The sequence below is a fragment of the Lycorma delicatula genome, chromosome 4 (assembly GCF_047948215.1).
Source record: "Lycorma delicatula isolate Av1 chromosome 4, ASM4794821v1, whole genome shotgun sequence".
Classification (NCBI taxonomy): Eukaryota; Metazoa; Arthropoda; class Insecta; order Hemiptera; family Fulgoridae; genus Lycorma; species Lycorma delicatula.
Window position 1 is genome coordinate 70,848,120 of NC_134458.1, and position 20,621 is coordinate 70,868,740.

General features: G+C 31.6%; 1 protein-coding gene across 1 annotated transcript in view; it reads right to left on the bottom strand.

Annotated features, from left to right (window-relative positions):
* Smox (Smad on X protein) overlaps positions 1-20,621 on the bottom strand; it is a 42,385-nt gene that overhangs the window by 13,022 nt on the left and 8,742 nt on the right. Inside the window, exons 2-6 of the mRNA XM_075363310.1 lie at positions 13,078-13,262; positions 9,383-9,595; positions 6,685-6,834; positions 4,988-5,212; positions 3,667-3,811 (exon numbers count right to left, since the gene is read on the bottom strand). Of these exons, the coding sequence (XP_075219425.1) occupies positions 3,667-3,811; positions 4,988-5,212; positions 6,685-6,834; positions 9,383-9,595; positions 13,078-13,262 (918 nt within the window). The remainder of the gene's footprint in view (positions 1-3,666; positions 3,812-4,987; positions 5,213-6,684; positions 6,835-9,382; positions 9,596-13,077; positions 13,263-20,621) is intronic.

Sequence of the window (20,621 nt, forward strand, 5' to 3'; positions counted from 1 at the left end):
CTTATAATCCAGAACAAAGACAGTAGTGCTAACAATACACTAACGTCACAGGTTAACACATATAAGGCAAATGTATGTTCGTTCACACCTTCATAATCCTAACCAGCCGCATGAAACCATAGCAGATTTAAACACTGTTTTTACATTTTAAATTATAGTTTAAAAAAAATTCACAATAAATGTCCCCAAATATACTGCAATCAGGTATGATGCTTTGTTGCATCTGTCCTGCAATTCATACCTTCATGTGACTGAATGTTAATACCTGATTGTTTTTGAACAAATTAAAATTTTTTTATGTTTTTACAAGAATGTCTTCAAAATTTTATGATAAATTTTCAATTTTTTTTATTACATACCTACTGTACTTCTAAGTGGAAATCACTTTCATTAAATGAAAATATTCATTTAACTTGTAATACTGCTGAAGTTCATCATTATTCGAGCCAAAAGTGATGCAAATGTTTTCATGTCATTTTTACTCCTAAAAATTAGGGGTAATTTTATTTTGTTTCCCTTATACTAACAAATTACACAGTATATGGCTATTTTATCATGTACCCAAAGCTATATTATTGGCATACAAAGCTGAAGATGACAGTCGTCTCTCAACCTAAATTAGAATTTAGATAGAATATTTCCTACTATAGTATTAAGAGAATAATTACATTTTGCCATCACATTCAATTAATTATCTACAAATGTTACATAGAAAACCTTTTAATGTCTTTTAACATTATCTAAGCATTAAAACAGCCTTCCTTGTTCTCATGCTTTGAAAGCAAACTGATCTTAATCTGGTACTCTTTCCACTTGATACTATGTAAATTATCCAATATTTTGGCAGGATGAGAATTGAAACAATAACTCAGAAGTTATTGTATGTATTAACTGTTCCAACTTTCAATAGTAAAATAATCGGCATAACTTTATTTTAAACCTGAAGGTCTTGTAAACGCAAAAGTAAGTACCCAATTCATATGCATTTTCAGTCTTCCCTTCAGTAAACACCTAAGTAATTAAGTACAGTACATCTAACCCTACTACCTTATTACTATTGATTTTTTTAAAATTCTATCAAAATTGATCTCATAGTTAAGTCTCACCTAAAATTACTGCTAATTAATTTTTTTTTCTTTAGCCCATCGCCTATTAATTTGCCCCTTTGTGCATTTCTGTCACCCGTCAGCTCTTTCTTCGCTCAGCTCTTTTCTGCTAAGCAGCAGCAGCAGCAGCATTCATCAGTTTGTGCCTCTTATATTAATATTTCTTTCTTTTTAAGTGTTTAATATATCTTCTTTTGCCGACTGGCAATTCCTTTTATTTTATTTCTTTGAAGTTTATACATTCTCAAAATTTCTATGTAGTCAGTCAAATCTAATATATTTATAATTTCTGTTAAATATCATATTACCTTTCTACATACAGTTTTACCCTGCTCACAGTATCTAATTCTAAAATAATTATTTTATTGTGTACAGAATCTGCTTTTCTAGGACTTTTGATCTGTTCTCATAGTCTGGTTTAGACTTAAGTTTACATACATCTCTTTTAATTTTCTTTTATTTAATGTCTTGTTTCAAAACAATATCTAAAAATCATTAAAAAACAATTTTGATTGACATGTTTTACTGGTTCAGAATTGTATAAAATTCTAATTTCTCTTTTTTTACTTCACCCATGCTTTTTTATTACTTCTTCTTCTTCTCTTTTCTTTTAAGGAAATTACAGAACCATGTTACTTTAAGATTTTGATGAAATTATAATTAGATGCTGACCTTTTACACACTTTACACATTCATCTATAGTTTCATATAAGATGATCTTTTTATATTCTGCTAAAGAGTTTTGCTATAATCTACCACAATGGATCAGGTTTTTCATTTATTCTGAATAAATTAATTTTCTCTCACTGGTTCTTGTAATAGTATGCCTGTTGACCTGTTTTCTTATTTATAATCTCTTCTTCTTGATATCCTTTATCTGATTTTGTGGTAATTACCCTGTAATCTCTATAAAAAATACTTTTTTATTTTCCATCTTAATTCATTTATTATGCTTAACATTAAATTTTTCACATTTTAAATTATATAGATTTCCTATTTAACTAAAATTCTGACATTCCTTGCTTTGACATGTCAAAATATGTCATGTTTTATACATTGTGTGATGGTCTTTTTTAGAATAGTCTTCACTGAGAAAATTCACTGTGAATTTATTTAACAAATAATATATTTTAACTAATGTATTAAATATTGCAACCTGGGACAGACTACTGCACTACTATTAACCAATACTAACAGCAACAAGACTACTATTATCAGTAATGAAGAAAAAAATTCCCTGTTAAATTATGCTAAAAGGGGTTGTTGCTCCTAAAGCTTGAATCTTAAAATATTCTACTTATTAGAAAAGCAGTTACAGAAGTTTTTCAAAGTCTTGCAAGCTTCCTCATCATTATTTTTGCAATTCTAACAGACAAGTTTTATATTTAAATACACATTTACTTTAAAGTAAAAACAAAACAAAGCTAACAACAGCAAAAATGACATCAATGCTAACAGCAATTTTTTTTAAAGATTCAATACTGAAGTTATACACTAAATTTTTTATACTTTGGACAATTCACTTATTAAATCGTAATCATTTCTAAGGTTGTATGATCAGCTTCAACAATTTCTATTGGGTTGGTTTTGTTTTTATTCATCTAAAATCAATTATAAATAACCAAAAACTAGAAAAAGCATATTTACATCTAACTTCCAAATAATAATTTTTGTGACTGTTGTCTTCTACGTGCATATACTTTTACAGTAGCTTTTATTAAATTACAAGTTTAAAGCTAATTCTTCAGAAAGGTTGTGCTATGAAGAGTTTAAAGAAGTTGAAAAAAATTAATAAATAAATGCTTTTAGCAAAAAATGTGACATTTCAATTTTTTACTTATTTAATTTTTTTTTTTGTTTTAAAATAAAATCTTGTTAAGGTAAGTGTTATTGAACATAATTTCAATGTTTCACAGTAAAGTTGGTTGGAAAAATTACTAAAGGTTAAATATTTATTTAATCTGTATGTATTTCTAGTAAGCACATCACATATTACAGCTTTTTTTCTTTATATAAAAATCCAGTTGTTTATGATTTTAAGAAGGTAACCCATTTTTTCCATAAAGGTAAGATTTCCATATTCACAGTTTCAGCATTTGCTATCCCCCCTCAGGTATAACAAGGGAATACTGTATTTTAAGTGCTTAAACTGTAACTGTCATAAACTACCTGATCTTAGTTACTTCCAAAGATAACATTAAGTATCCTTAACAGTAGGCATATAATTTGAAAGTTATCATATTTAGAATTGCGAAGTCTTAAGACTGTAAAACTTGGCTGGCCATCAACAAATTTCAACAGCTGCTTCTACATGTCAAGTGTATGCAACAGACTATATGTCTTCTATATGTTACCTAATGCATAAGAGAACATTTCTATCATATTCATGAAAGATGGTTTGCAGTCAATAATAATAATAAACAATAATGAAGCATAAAAAATAATAAATAAAACAATTTATAGTAACTGGTGAGAAAAGTACAATGCAAGGCAAAGAAACACTTAAGTGGAAACAGAACAGGCGGTAAAATGATTATAACCAGCAGAAATGTAACCTTACCTGTATTCAGCACCCCAACCTTTTACAAATGACATTCGAATAGTGCACATACGAGTCAACTGATATACTGCTTCAAATCCTTGTGATACAGATTGTGACAAAAGTGCAGCAAATTCCTGGTTGTTGAATATTTTCAAGTTACAACCTGTAACAATGATCATATGATATGAAATCAAGATAGATATGATATTAAAACACATGATCAATCACAAGATTACAGTTGCAACCAACGACAAATTCAATTGCTTTTGATGTAAAATGGAAAATGATTTAAATTGCAAAATAGAAGTTACAAGCATGGTGGTTGATCTAATTCACACCTAATACCAGAAACATTCTATAAAGTAAATTATCAAAATCATTAAATATCATGATTAAAAAAAGGTAATTATCAAGATTCAAATGAATTTGTTAATTTAAAAAAAAAATTGTCAACAACCAATTTTTGAAATTTTGTGGAGAAATAAAATTAGTAAGCTGTTAAAATTTTTATAGAATATTTCTTAAGAGACATTTATTAAGATTTTATTACTGACTTTCAATTTATTTCAATCAAGTACATGAGTTATATTTTTACAAGAAACTATATTTACAATTAACAAAAAACAATTCATTTTAATTCAAAGATTACACTGTACTAACAATTGTTAAAAGAAAATAATAGTATGATTTGATTAAAAAAATGGCCATTCAAATTTATTTTTAATAGAAGGAAATTTTTATTTTTGTCTTCTCAGTAAGATATAATGACAAAAAAAGAATTTTAAAGAATAAAAAAAAATAAAAATCAGTATCTTACTGTTATTCATCATAGCAACATAATTTATCGAGAGAAAGTGTGGCACATACACAATTACGTTAGATAACTGACAACATGCATCACAGTATTATATGGCATTCCACTGATGACATCCTTCAGCAACAGAAACATGTCATAAGTTCTGAACAGTCTCTTTCCTGCATTTCACTGACTCATTGCAACTATGACATCATACTGTTGTCATTACTGAGGATGCAACATATAATTTTTGTTACCTATAAAAATCATGAATATATAATCTTGCCTAGTAATTCTTGAAACAGAAAATGAATATGGGTTTACATGAGCAGATAATAGCACAATAGTTCTACTTTAATGCCCCAAAAAGAATGAATTATAAAGTTAAATATGTATATATTAAAAAAAAAACCAGGAGCTGTGGTAGAAAATATGAAAAGTAGTATTCAAATTAAGCTTACTCTAGTTTAACAAAGATTAAAACAATATGATCATATTACATGAAAATTAAACAGAAAGACCAAAAAAATACAAAAAGTTTACCTGGAGGTATTTTGCAAACTGTAGCTGGGTGCCAACCGTACCGCTGATTACAATTAGGTGACTGAACAAATATGGATGAATCACTGAGGCATTCTGCAAACACTTCTCCTCCAATATAATAAAGCCTTACACCTTTCCCGATATGGCGTCTTATCTGTTCAACTACTGTATTTCTATTAACATTTGAGAGCAGGCCTAAGCAGAATCGTTCTGAGTTGCTTGGATCTGAAATAAAATAAAGTTGTGAATGTAAATTTTTACTTTGTTCATGTATATTTTTTCTATGACTGCATGTGTGCAGACAGGATGAATACGTTCCTGGTGTTATAAATTGCCATGTGATCAGAGGTATTTCAATTCTCATCAACTATGTAGGTAGGCAACAAGTAAAAACAGTTAAAAGAAAATTTTAAATTTAAACTTGCATTTAAGAATATAAACCTAAAACCTTAGTTAAATTATATCATAAAACTACTTGAGAAGTACAGTTCTAAAACTTTAGTTTTTGAACATTTTTTTATTATTCCGGCTGACTTAAAAATAGCCAGAAGATTTATGTTTAGTAAGCTGGCTTCCAGAATAGCTGGTCTCAGGTTTCAATTCCTGGCAAGGACTCACCTTTTTTACAATCATATCATCCATCTCATCTTCCTCATCTAAATATGTCTAGCATGTCTACAGTTATAACAAATATAATAAATCAATTTATTGTAAAATTTCTTACCAAGCAATTTTTTTGTCCAAGATAGGCTAAATGTCAAAACAAGCATTGTAATAACAGAAACTGTTACAGGTGTATGTTGAAGAAAATTAGAATAACACCAAATACGGCAAGACAGTTTACAGCTGCTTAGGAAAGCAAGACTTTATTTTCCCATGCCACCCCTACCACAACGACTTTGATTTTTGCCGAGTTTGGCTCATCACTGGCACCACTGAATCCTTTTTTCATATTGTTTATTGTAAATGGTATCAGTTTAATTTTATACAGATTATTATGGAAGAGAAACTGTTAACTAGGTAGCAGGTGTTCCTTATTAATAATTAAAACAAAAATGGTAGTAATAATACCATTATGATTTTTCTGAAGTAAAAACATTATCTTCAGACAACTCACAAAGGGATTTACAAAGTTAAAAAGAGGTCTGAACAGATAGGGTGAGAGAATATGCGAGTAATATCTTGAAAACAAAGGATATGAAGCAAGGATGAAATAGCAATGGTTTACACCAGGTTAAAGAAACTGGTTTCTGCAAATTACCAAAGTTGCATTATGCTTGGAGATCAATTAGCTAAATACTTTTGGCAGTTTTTGGTTAATGAATAATAATACCAATAATCTAAAGGTAAACTCTGAGGGTAGTTCAGGCAGGAAAAATGAATTAAAGCCTCATTATTCATACAGTTATACTACACTCTTATGTAATAAACATAAACAGAGGAAACAGAGTTCCCTCTGTTAGACAATTTTTTCTGAGAATTTAAAGATATTTTTAATTATAGTAGAAATTTACATCACCACAAAAGGTTCTACTGTAAATATTTTTGTCTTCTATTATCGATAAGTAACACTACATTACAGAACAATTTCTAGAACAAATATGTAAGATTAATATCTAAAATACAAGACCCAATTCAAAAGAAAATAAAAATTTAACAATCTACAGTTTAAACAAAAACAGAAAATAACATGTCACCTGTAAATCCATCAACTGATATGGAAGGTTGTGAGGCATGAAAGGTTTCACCAACTCTTGTATTCAGCTCATAATAACTAATAGAGCACCAAAAGACAGGTTCACAATACATAACAGGTTGTGTATCTATAGCTGGGCTCGGCGACATGCCTGTAACAAACATACCAATGTACATTATAGATATAATGTATGTTCATAAAATAAAAATAATGTACAACATTTTTTTACATAATGTAAATGGAAAATGTCACTTGAAAATAAATGAACCTAACAACCTTATAAATACACTTGCTTATTATATTAATATTTTTATTTATGCAATTCTTTCATTTATGATTATAGTTCAGATAAATGTACTCCATTTAAAAACATTATTTATTTTATCTACTTTGTACTGTAATGAAATTTTTTAAAGTGCAAATTGCAAATGATCATGTGCTGGCAGTTTTATGTAACTCTGTACTGTTGCTTTCTAATCATAAATCACGCAGTTAGCAACCAATTACTGCAGTAATTAAATAACTTTAAAGCATAAACTTATGCTTAAGCATTAAAGCATAACTTTAAAGATAACCAGTAAAACACTACCACAATTCCCGATAACTTGCTAACCCACAAATCAGCCTGTTCAGTAATGGTGGGTAGGAGGCAGCTTCAGAATATTGTAATACAGGTGGTTGGAGTTAGAGTAGCCACGTTGGGATGAATAAAGTACCTCGGTGTGTGGCTTGAGAAGAATGGGTTTTTAATCCCCATCTAAATGAGATTACCAAAAGGGCTGAAGGGATCATGAACAACTTGTATAAGCTCATGAGAAATAGATGCTGTCCCTGACCAAAGGTTAGGCTGCTTACTTTTTTAGCGGTACTGTCAGTGTCATTATATGCAGCGCCTGTAGTATCGGCATACCACACTGTATCGGCCAGGGCAATTGAAGTTATTGCCGGCTTCATGCCAATAAATGAAAGTGGCCCACGTTAAAAAATCCTATGAGGGTATGCCGAAAAAAGAAGCTTTTATTCTTGCTATGGATGAATGGCAAATGGAGTGGGAAGGAGCTCCCCACATTTATTTCCTTGGACAAGGAAATTGATTCCAGATGTGCAGCCATGGGTTCAGAGGAATCATCGAGAGGTGGATTACTACCTTGCCCAGTTCTTTTCGGGCCATAGTGAATTTGCCAGTTCCTACATTGATTTCACAGAAGAGAGTTACCGAAATGTATATATTGGGACTCTGAAGATACCCAGAGTACACTGTGTTTGATTGTCCTAGGTGGGATGGAGCAAGGAGAGAAGCCACTTTTGAAGGGCTGACCCCTGTAAACATTATGGAGTTCATGTTGCGGAGACAGCATGAATGGTCCACAGTAGTGAGGATGGTGACAGAAATACTCAAAACCAAGGAGGATGAGTATAGGATTTAGGGTTCAGGCCAAACAGAGCTGATGGCGATTTTTGAAAAGTAGGAAGATCAAGATTGGATTTCTAGGAACAGCCTTTCATGAACAAACAAAATATGCAATGGTGTCAGAAAATCTGAAAACCCCTTTCACTCTAATACTACCCCAAAATTAAAATATATGCGTATTTAAAATTACAAAAACAAAGCATATAGAATTTTCAGTAACACTGATATAAGCATTTTTTTAAATTTTCAAATAAAATTCCCCTGTTTAATTTTTTCATGATTGCTCATAAGTTGTTTTACAAAAATTTAAAGTGAAAAATACTAAAGGAAGTAAAATTTTTAATAACTTTGTAGGGCACGTTTTACTTTTTATTTAAACTATGATCATATGATCACTTCTGGCATCAAAGTTAATAAAAAAAATTTTGTTTAGTCAATTTTTATGTATATTCTTGATAATATGCATGAATGATAATACATTAAATAGGTAAGGATTTTTTTTATACATCTGAAAAAACAGGTTTCTTCTCAATATTTTGGACTTTACTTAGACTAACATAAAAAAAGCTTTTTAAGAAAATTGTCGTCTGTAAACAAATTATTTAGCTTTCAGAAGTTGGCATTGAAAAATTCATACTGACTTAATATGTTCCATCCCAAAAATGGACCTTCCTACACTTTTATTTGCCACTAAAACTCATTTAATAGTTTTAAGGTAAATGGCAATTTGTTTCAAATTATATGTAGAATAAAAAAGATTTCTGAGCCAACTTGGACTATATAATGTTTGCTTTGTTAGAAGGAATTTTGGAACCCTCTAATTTCAACTGTCTAGTGCCATATTTCAATTACTGTCTTTACAAAAAGAAAGTTTTCAATGGATATAAAAATTTGTTTTCTTCAGAAAATTGGGCATTTTCCTATAAATTTTTCTAAAAAATTTAATTTTTTAAGATTTAAGAGGCTTTATTCTTCAGTAAAGTTATTTATATTTCCATTATGAACCATCCTATTAAACCATTCTTTAAAACATTACTTTATATACTTATAAAAATAACCAATTATTTAAGAGTTCAAAACACAATCTTAAAATATACCTACTGTATACAGGGTGTACATTTGACATAATAAACTGGTTAGGTTTATTATTAATATTTGCGTGTACTTGAAATGATAAAAACGGAATAAGATTTAACAATTGATTTTTTCAACCACAGAACTCTGCTTAATACTGATTATTCAATAATATTTTATGGCAAAGTTATTTAGGTTAGGTTAGGTTACTTACTAAGGTTGTCGTTGTGATCCATGTTGTCGCCATCTTCTGACATATACCCAGGAGGGGGAGTTTCAGTTGGTGGTCGAGGGGGCTCCAGGGCGAGAGGAGGTACTGACGTATTTGTAGGAGGAGAGGCGATGTGTTGAACTAACTCGCAGCTACCACAGCTGCCGAGTTCAGCTCCTTCCCCACTGAGACGGGGCACAAGTATTGCTGGAAGTGCTGTGACAAACAAAGTTTATTGAAAGAGAATTTACGAATAAACACATACTATTTAGAAACATAATAGATAAATAACAGATTATGTATTTATATTTACTGTAAAATAGATTTAACAGTCTAAATTTATCTGATATTTTACTTTGTTGGAAAAGGTTAAAAATACATTTTCCTGAAAAAACAAATTCAGATTTTCACCTTTCTAGCAACATTATTAAAGGGAAATTAAAATAAAGCTTATTTACACAACTGCTACAAGAAATTCCTTCTCAAAGTCATGATGTTTTTGTTTTATCAAGGGAAATAAATCCTAGGTTCTACATCATTTCACGTCAAATTTTACATCATTTGGACAAAAGTTTTCAGAAGTTATTCAATTCATTACCCATTCAAAACGGTGGGTATCATATTTTTACAAGATCACTAATCCTTGGATGATTCTTTATTTGGATGCTTTGTTATGCACACAATCATCCAGAAGTTCTGCTTTAGAATGTCACAATATCTTAAGACAGTTCTCCCAGGAAATATGAAAACACAGATTCAGATATTATGTGAAATACCTCATTTTTTAACAGCATTTGCTTAAAAATTTATATTATTTTATACGATATAAAAATATAATCCTTCCTATTTTTAAAAAGTAAAATCAATCTTCAAACTATAAAACAAAGTAGGCAGGTAAAAATATCTAAATGATGATCGATTTCACACACTTGAGAGTGAAAAGAGGTTTTCAACTTGATAATGGGTTAGGACCACTTGATTTAGAAAATTTTTACTACAGGCTTCACCACAGGTTTTGATAGAAATTTTTTTTAATATCTTGTTCATCTCTTAATTTCAAATCTCTTCAATAGTCACAAGAAAGTTAATGGAAATGACATTTAAAATCTATTTGACCTAGATGTAACATGTTTTATGAGCAATATTAACCATGACTGAGATGCCACAAACTTTTTTTGCAGTAACCCCCAGCATAAAAAACAATACTTTTCGGAAATAATTTTAGTGAAAATACAAAAAGTAACATTCATGTAACAACTACATTTTAGAAAATCTGAAAAAGTTAAATAAACAACTGAAAACTGTCATTAGACACAAAAAATTCATCCAGGAATGGAAAATTTTATAACAATTTAGGCTTAATTTGTAAATTATACTAATGCCAGAGATTTAAACTTTTAAATTATTAATTTTATCAAAAATTATGGTCTTTTGTGTTAATAGTTAACAGCTTGAATTTATATTCATAATTTTTTATCGTACAGTAAAGCAGAAAAGTATCATTAAAATAAAATTTATCACAAGTCTGTTGTTAATGTGCAAAGATACTAAAACAATACCATCCTGTTGATCAAGAACAGAAAGTACAATTTTATGAACTGAAAGCCACACTAAGATTTGATTTTTCTTCAAAATATCATTCACAAAATCATCTCTAACAGGAAGTGATTTAACAGGCATTTCAAAATTTATGTACATGAGAATTTTATTTAAAATTTTAAACAATCTACAGGAAGTAAAACAAAATATTGAAGCACTAATAAAGGATAAATAACAGGAAAATTTTGTCTAACTCAAATGTTACAAGAATCAGATAATGAAAAATAACTGCAGGTTAGCTAGTGATTTACCAATTTCATTAAAAATTATATGAATATTTCTGATAAAATTTATCAATGAAGTATGCTGTAATTCATCTGACAAAAAAAAGTTAAGAGTTCCGAGTGCTCAAGACTTCCACAAACAAACACTTTGTTTTTCTGAAAAGTCAGATCAGAGTCCCATATCTTGTAGGATAATTATCAATCTTCTGAGAGACAGTGAAATTAATCATAAAATAGGTGATAATCGGTTAATTACATGATTTTTAATATGATTAATCAACTTCCTGGCGAGAAAATTCATGAAATTTCATGAAGTTCATGGTGTAATAAACCCTAAGGAGCAGTATTGTTAAATATAACAAAATCGAGCAACAACCTGTAACCTAAAAATAAAATTCTCAATTTACTTTTTGGGCTGACTACATTTTCTAGTAGATTGTAGTCTGCTTGAATTCTGAACCCTTCTCTTCATGACGTTTTTGTTAGTTTTCAAATGAAAGTTTTACTCAATTAACTCTGGAAAAGAGTTAAAAACATACATCTAAAACTGCTTTTCCTCCATTTTTGAAATTACATTAAAAAGGCTTTGGAAAGCATGAAAAAATGTTCAAATATTTTTATGGGCACATAGAAAGAAATTTCAACATTTCTTGTTAACATTGTATATAATATTTTCAAAATTTCATTAAAAGATTATAAACTGTAAAATTTACGTGACTGTAAATAATATTAATATGGCTGAAATTCATCATAGACTTTTATCACAATACGCGGACAGTGCTTTTTCATGTAAAAGTATTTTTTTGTGGATCAATAAGTTTAAAAGTGGCCAAATAAGTGTGACATATGAAAAGGGAACAGGATGTCCGTCAACCTCCACCATGTATGACAAGATTCAGCAAGCTTGAGAGATGGTTCTGGCAAACAGACGAGTTACCATTGATGAGGTAACGCCTTCTTTTGAACATCAGTCATGATTCTGCCCATCAAATCATCCACTACGAGCTCAGCTTCCATAAAATTTGTGTGCGATGCGTACCCAGACAGCTTACTGCTGAACACAAACTCAAATCTCTTGACATCTGTCAACGCTTACTTTATTGCTTCAACAAGGAAGGCGATACATTTTTGAGCTGAATAGTCACTGGTGATAAAATGTGGGTTCATCATTATGAGCCAAAATCAAAATGGCAGAATATGAAATGGAATCACCTGGGTTCTCTGACAAAGAAAAAATTAAAGACTGAACCATCGATTGAAAAGGTTATGCTAATAATATTTTGGGATGCAAAAGCCCTCTTCTGGAAGGTTTCAACAGCATGACTTACAGTGAAATAATGGGAAACAAGCTGAAGCCAACAATTCGCAACAAATGCCGAGGTCTATTGAAGAAGAAAGTGTTGTTCCATGACAATGCCCACTCACACATCGGTAATCACACTATTCAAACTATCAACAAGTTGAAATTTGAGGTACTGGAACCCCCTATCTACAGCCCAAATACTGCTCCCTCTAACTTTCATCTATTCTGGCCTCTCAAGGATGCTTTGTAAGGTTGCCAATTTTCCAAAAACTTAAGACATGCAGGATGCAAAAGTGGCTTCACGACCAACCTAAAACCATCTTCTTGGAAGGAATACACAAGCTTGTGGACTGCTGGACCAAGTGCATTGACAAGAAAGGTGACTATGTAGAAAAATAATGTACATGTTGAACTCCTACCTTTGTGCAAATAAATTGTAGAGCAAAAAGTGTAGATAATTTTTGTATAAAAGCTAAATAAATAAAATAATTTTAAATGCATAAAAATTATGAGTAAAACACCTTTTTATTTCTATGCAATTTTAAATACTATAACAAAATTCAAGAAATTACCTGGTGGTTCTATTCTTGAATAATGATATGGGTTAACACAAACGTCGTCTCTCTTCAATGCAAATGCGTAAGCACAAGTTTCAATTCCTCTTAGTTCGTGGTGTGATTGCAGTTCAGGCCACCGCCACAGTCTGCAATATATAACGTGTGGCAACCCTTTCCTGTGCAATCTTCCTTCCAAATTTCTGTAAGAACACAAAATAAATTTAGCTGACAAGATACATATATCTAATTTGGGACATGACATTCTATCAATCAAAAAAATAAAATAACTACTGAAATATTACTAAACGAACTGAATTAACTGATAACTATGTCATTGTTTGTTTTGCTTCAACGTTTATGAATGCTCTTATATATATATATATATATGATATGACCGACTGAATCATGACGATCATCTGACGGAGGCACAGCGGAATTCTGCACTCCCCTAGCGAACCCATTATTGCAACGTGAGAAATGTAGTTGAATGCATTTCTCAAGTCAAGGGTGACGAGCACGCACATTGCCCTTCAGCTCCTCCTCGAAGCTCTCTCTGCAACCTGGAAAACAGCACCCACCGCATCAATGGCAGACCTCCCCTTCCAGAAGCCGTATCGGCTGGCAGAGAGTCCACTCACCATCTCCACCACCTTGGATATTCTTTCGCTAAGGCGTCTACCATGACCAGCGGCCAGTACGAGTAGGGTAACGTCGGGTCCCTCCCCGGTTTGAGGACTAACACTAGACACTAGCATCTCCACCTGCGGGGGAATACCCTCTCAGCAAGGCAAGCATTATATACCTCAAGAAATACATCCGGAGCGGCCTGGACCGCCACCCATATCACCAAATTCGGCAACCAGTCAGGGCCCGGCGCCTTCCTCGGGGGCATGCGTAACATTGCATCCAATAACTTCTCTTGTGTAAAAGGGGATGGAATCTCTCCATCATCCCCGTCGTCAGTCATTACCTCTTGTCCGCATGGAAAAAGGCCATTGATTATGCCTTGTACTTCTTGGGCGTCCTGCATGGCAGGGACCCCAGGTCTCATCTCCTTTTCACCAATATAGTGTATGGCCTGCCCCAAGGGCCTGCCTTTACCTCCGCAATTAGATCATTCCATGTTTTCCATTTCGTCTATCGAATGCATCATCCAAGGTCCTTCTTGGCCTTCTTATATTGGGCCATACATATATCCCTCAGGACAGGGAAACGTAGTCATTTTCCTTCTGGCCACTAGACACACACGTCTCTTGTCGGCAATCTCCGACGACCACCAATAGACGGGAGGTCGCCCATTTCTAATACGTCTCTTGGGGAGTCCTTTTCTTTTTCCAGTTTAGTCTTTGGTAATTACTTTTCAGATAATACTTCAGAGGATGAATGAGAATATGTATGAGTGTAAATGAAGTATAGTCTTGTAGTTTTGTACAGTCTCAGTTCGACCATTCCTGAGATGTGTGGTTAATTGAAACCCAACCACCAAAGGACGCTGGTATCCACAATCAAATCTGTGTTAAAATAACTGACTTTAATTTTGGACTTGAACGCTGGAACTCTCGACTTCTAAATCAGCTGATTTGGGAAGACACGTTCAACACTAGACCAACCTAGTGGGTTACCTAGGGAGTCCGCCGCAGGCCATCTCTAACAAGACCAATAGTCTGGTCTGCATGACACCATGCTGATCCTTACGCGACTCTTCTGTACTATGTGCGCAGCTAAGGAGGCTGACAGTTTGCAGATTGCAATCTTCGTCTCTCCATAATCGGGTCACATCATAATCCGTAAAACATCAGGTAGCTCAGGCCCGGCCAACTCCCCAAGTCCCTTTACTTTCCCTGAGGGATAGTGAACTATCGCCCTCGTGTATACGAAGTGCAACAGTTCGTGTCCTTGACTGTACAGTCAAGGACCAGAGACTGCCATCCTTGATAGCAGTCGTCACTGCCTGCTTAAACGTCTCAGCGTTTTTAACCTGTTCCTTAACTCTTTAATCTCCAAACGTTGTGCAGATTTACATATGGATAATATCTCTGTAGTGCCTGTGACGCCAACATCCGATCTGACGGTTTTAAGTAAGTCCGCATATAACCTATTAGACTTTAGAATAAGTATCTGTCCTATGCGATTGATCCACCAGTAGGTCGCCCTGCCAGATAGTGGGAGTTCTGCCACTCAGGACGGTGACAATAATTACGTCCCGCCCTTTTGCCTTCACACTCTAGTATTTTTCTTACGTATACTGGAGTCTACCCTACACAGATATCAGCTTGAACATCATCAAGGTTCCCACCATTGTTCATACTAACTTTCTGAAACGCGTCAACCAGCACCTGGGCGAGATCGTTTTCACTACTGGAATCAACAAAGACCATGTGAAAAACATTCCTAATCGGAATCCGCTCCCAACTCTTCGCCTCCATGGCTGCCGATAATACATTTCCTGCTACTAATCTCGGGGTGTTCATCACCCACGCAGCCCGAGGATGCCTCATCACCAGCTGTCCATCAGTCTGCCCTCAGTAATTTCTTTGATGTCCATATCTGCTACTACGTTCTTTGGGGGTCACTCCTATCCAGCACTTTTGTGTACGTGTTATGGTAGGCCTTCCTGCGCCAACTCCTTTTAATAAAGTCAGCCATATCCTCCACTCTGACACCATTGTCCAATCCATCTAGTATCGGGCACCCCGTAACCACCGATGTCTGGGTGGTCGCCTCCACCATTTGGTTCTTCCTAATAGCTCCAGCTGAAGTACAAACCAGTCTCCGTAAATCTTTGACAGCAGCAGTGAACTCCGTAATGATTTCCTTTATACTTCTTTTAACATTTTTATCCATACTTTTCCTGAATTCTTTGGCTAGCTTTTCAAGCTGCTGGATAATCAAGTGATAACCTCCGTTACTTCCTGGTATAACAAGCCATAAATTAGAGGTTCCAAAAATAATTCTTTCATTGATCATACTCTTAAACATTAAAAAAAAATTTAAATATTGTAGTGCTCCACACTTATTCAAACTTGAAAATGAATTGTTACTGCTCAGTTGAGTAGGGTTATTCTAACACCAGTTATGATATTCAAAATTCTTTTGAAAATTTTCCAAAAAAAGAAAAATAATTAAAATAAATAAAATGTATAATAGATAAATAATAAATAAATACATAAAATTTATTTACTTGTTTTTAGCCCTTACAAGACCAAGGCAATATTGAACAGATGGAAATAAGAATTCACTGTATCCTTTCAAACACCATCAAAGTTAAGCACTTGGTGGAATGTTAATGTTTTTAAATTTATGTATTTTTTACTGATAAAATAATGATTGATATGGTGTTTTTATTTGGTTTGTCTGTTATTATTATGTTAACTAGTGTATTTCATTAATGTTTAGCAAATGAAGTCGATAGATTATAAATAATTAATTAAAAAAATATCACTTGTTTTATTAAATAATTTACGGGTCTCCTTAATTAAATAAGAATCGTAGTAATAAAATTCTCATATGTTGATCATGTTATCTTTATCGAATAATCGTTATCATTTATTTATTTATTCTTTTATATTTATGAAACAGCCAATAAGTTATACACACCAACCGGGACATACACATATGCACACACACTCACTTGACATTCCAATAAATATTACTCACAAAATTTTGCTCAAAAGAAAACTGCTTAATCTAATTCATCAGTTCTAATAATCATGGCTATAAAACCATATTTAAAGAATGCATTAAAAATAGAAAAGTACTATAAAATTATTTAAATTATTAATTTTTGAACTTTGTACCAAATTAAGAATAAACAACTTACACCAATGACTACAGTTAATTTAAATTAAGCATAATTCAAAAAGTTAAAATTTAAAGAATTGATTTGTAGCAAGTTTAATTTTTAGTGCATTTTTAACAGTATGTTTTGCTTTAAGTTATTTTTTAACCTTCCTATGTTCTATTTTCATTTAAAATACAGTTAGGCCTGCAATAAAACACTGTATAACACACACCTGTATGACAAAAGCCATTCATATGAAATCAAAATACAAAGACTGAATAATGATCAAAATAATACATGGATTGTGGAGAAACAATTTTATGTAATTAATACTGAGCATAACCAGTCTTTCTGTAAATGTATTACTTTTTTATGTCACGTTATCTAACTAATCATCTAAGAATCATTGTTAAAATATTGAAAAACAGAATAACTTCAGATTATATTTATCACTGCATTTTAACAAACCAACACTAAGTAATGAAAGTCAAACAAAACATCAATTATAAATATCTCAAAATCACCTCTCAGCAAGCAATTTTTCATTTAAAAAATAAAATCTTCCACAAAATATACATGAAAGAAACTTACTAAGTTATAGGACCACCAGAGAAACTTCCTCTACAGCATATAAAAAAAATCATCGAAATCAATGCATTTAGTTTTAAAAGCAAGTATACAAAAAAAAAGATTATACAAATGGCTCAATTGAAAACCTTATTTTTTTATAATAGTGGTTAGAAATATTGTGATATACTTAACAATCCAATGTAGATTGTAAAACACATTTAAAAATTTTAATATTTCAATGAATTACAACACAATAAACCCTTAATCACGTAACATCTATTTTTTCCCATATAATTTTTACGAAATAATAATTTGAGTTAGAAACTTATTAAAAAAAAAGGACAACAACAATGTTGCAGAACTTTTCTATCATTTGCATTGAGTTTAAGGTTTTTACCCATGTCCCCCAGTGATTAAGTTGAAAATGTTTATTATTTCTACAACTTTATACATTTCTTTATTTATTTAATTACTTACTTGCCACCTTGTCACAAGAAAAATAATAAAATAAAACACTTCTTTCACGATCATTTAAACTATGAAAAAGTTATAGATACTTGTAGAAATTCAATCCTCTGTTAAGGAACTATGTCTTAGGCACTACAAAATTTAGTTAAACTGTTTCAAATGACAATATGCTACGCTATTTACTAAAAAATTAAAAGATTTTTAAAAGAATTTGCCTCCCTAGCATTGAGATAAGGGCTGAAAATTATATCCATTCAAACAATGCCATATTTAGAAAAAAATTACAAAAATTTCTAAAACTTTATCTCTGAATAGTAAAGTTAATAGAAAACCAGTTTAAGTGCAGATATATCCCACCCTTACAATCCTTAACTTTATGGTAAGGATTGAAGATTGGTTTCACCCTGACAGTCCTTATTTCAAGAAAAATAATTTAAAAAAAAAAAGTTGAAGTAGTAAAAAACTAACTTTTAAGGGTTTTTTTTCATTACTATTATTTCTCATTATGTGACAAAAATAAAACCTTGAAACATGATATTATTATTAGGTCCACCCCAACTTGAGATATAATATCCTTCAATCCAACCATTCTCAAAAAACATTCCATCCCTTCAAAGGATATTTTTAAAATGTTAATAAATTTCCCTAATATAACAATGACAGGATAAATTTCATGATTATAGGTTAGACCACTCCTCAGATATTTTAATCCAAAAATACAGTAAAATCTCAAAGATTGCTAAAAAATAATTGTTCTGGTAACAAGGGATTGTTGTGATGCAGGACAGTGAATTATTACAAAGGATTGTTGTGATACAGGACAGTGAATTATTACTAACAACAAACCTAATTGTTAAACATGATAAAATATGCACATAGAAAGAATAAACAACTAATAGCCATCAGAAACCCATTACTTATACTCAGACATTTTAAGTAAAAAGTTATACTTAAAAAATGACACGAGAAAACTGGATAAACATAAACAAACTTCTTAATGAAAAGTCAACATAAGTCACAAGTCACTTCAGAGTTAAATTCTGAAAAACTAATTTTTTTGAAAATGGTGGCCAAAATTTAATTTTCACCTTTTTCAAAATTATTCATATTACTGACAGAAGTTAAAAAGAAAAAAAAAAATATATATATATACATAAAATTCTACTACTAATATCTGTCTTTGTTCCATCATCACTACTGATCCAATAAGCCAACTGTATTTGGTAGGTTGTGAATTCTTAAAAACTAATCTTCATGCAACAGCTAAAATCAACACCTGACCTATTGAAATATTAATCAGTACATAGTGTATGTAGTTTTAAGCCGTCTGCTTTCAATAGACATAAATACTCTCCTACGTAACAGTACGTTACATTACAGTAATGCAATGTTGTGATGGATACACAATAAACCTTTTCTTCAAGTGATGTAATTATTAATATTATTTAGAGATGAGGAGAGATTAATTTCATACAAAAATCATTGTGTAATATTGAGATGTGATTCAAATTTTTGGCTAACAGCAGTGACATAAAATGGATCATATTAAAAAGAAAAATTGCTTTATTGTGATAAACGATCAAATACATTTTAAATTAATTATTGTAATAACTGGATGAGTTAAAGATCAATGTAGCTCAAAGAACAAAGAAAATAATATAACTAATTGTCACACACAGAACACACTCACCTAAATAACACAATGCCCTAGTAGTTTATAAACCAAACTGCTACGTCTGCACAAAGTTCTACATTGGGCAAACAGGAAGCAGCTTCAAACATAGATATAATGAACACATAAAAGCAATCCACAGTAACAAAGAATCAGCATTTGCCAACCACTTCATGGAGACAAATTACAAACACAGCAAAATTAACAACCATCTAGATGTACAACAAATACACAAAATAAAAGGACATCTTAACATACTTGAAAATTATGAAATATGCAAACACTCAAAAACATAATACAACATACTAAATAAATAAACAGTCTGATATTAATATGCTTATTTATTATATTCTATTTTTTTTTTTTTTTAATTTTCCTGCTTTAAAAAGAACAAATTGCTAGCAATAAAATAAGCTAGTATTATGGTGTAACAAACTATAGCACCACTAGTAAAAATGATGATGGACTACACATGTAGTAATATATGTTTTGATGAAAGTAATATTGCTTCTAACATTTGAATTTTTTATGGTCTGTCATTAAAAATTTATCGTTTTATGTAAATTAAACATAATGGAATTTGTAATTTCAAATACAGTAGAGTAAAGTATAAAAAATTATAGTTATTAGCATACTCACTTAAGTGTGTATATTTATTGTTATAGAGAACATTTATGAAGTAAACTTTATTCCATCTTTAATTCATAGTTACATATGCTCTCACAACAATGGATAAAAAAGGGGGCTAAACCAATAAACCTTTTAACCAATGTATAGTCACCAAAGAGAAACTAATACATAGATCTATAGACAGGTCACACCTAGTAGCAGGTAGGTAAGGTTGCACTCATGAGGGATTCGGGCCCAGACCTACAAACTTAAAGTGGGGACGAAGGAATTGAGGATAAGGAAAAGGAATAGATGGTAAGAAAGAACAATTTACTTGAATGAAGTAATCAAGAAACAGACAACTTACTACCACAGATTTGCTTTGAACCCTTCTACAGCCAGCAGGCGCAAATCCTTTCACTTCATATAAGATTTGGCTATTATATATAAGCGGCCAAT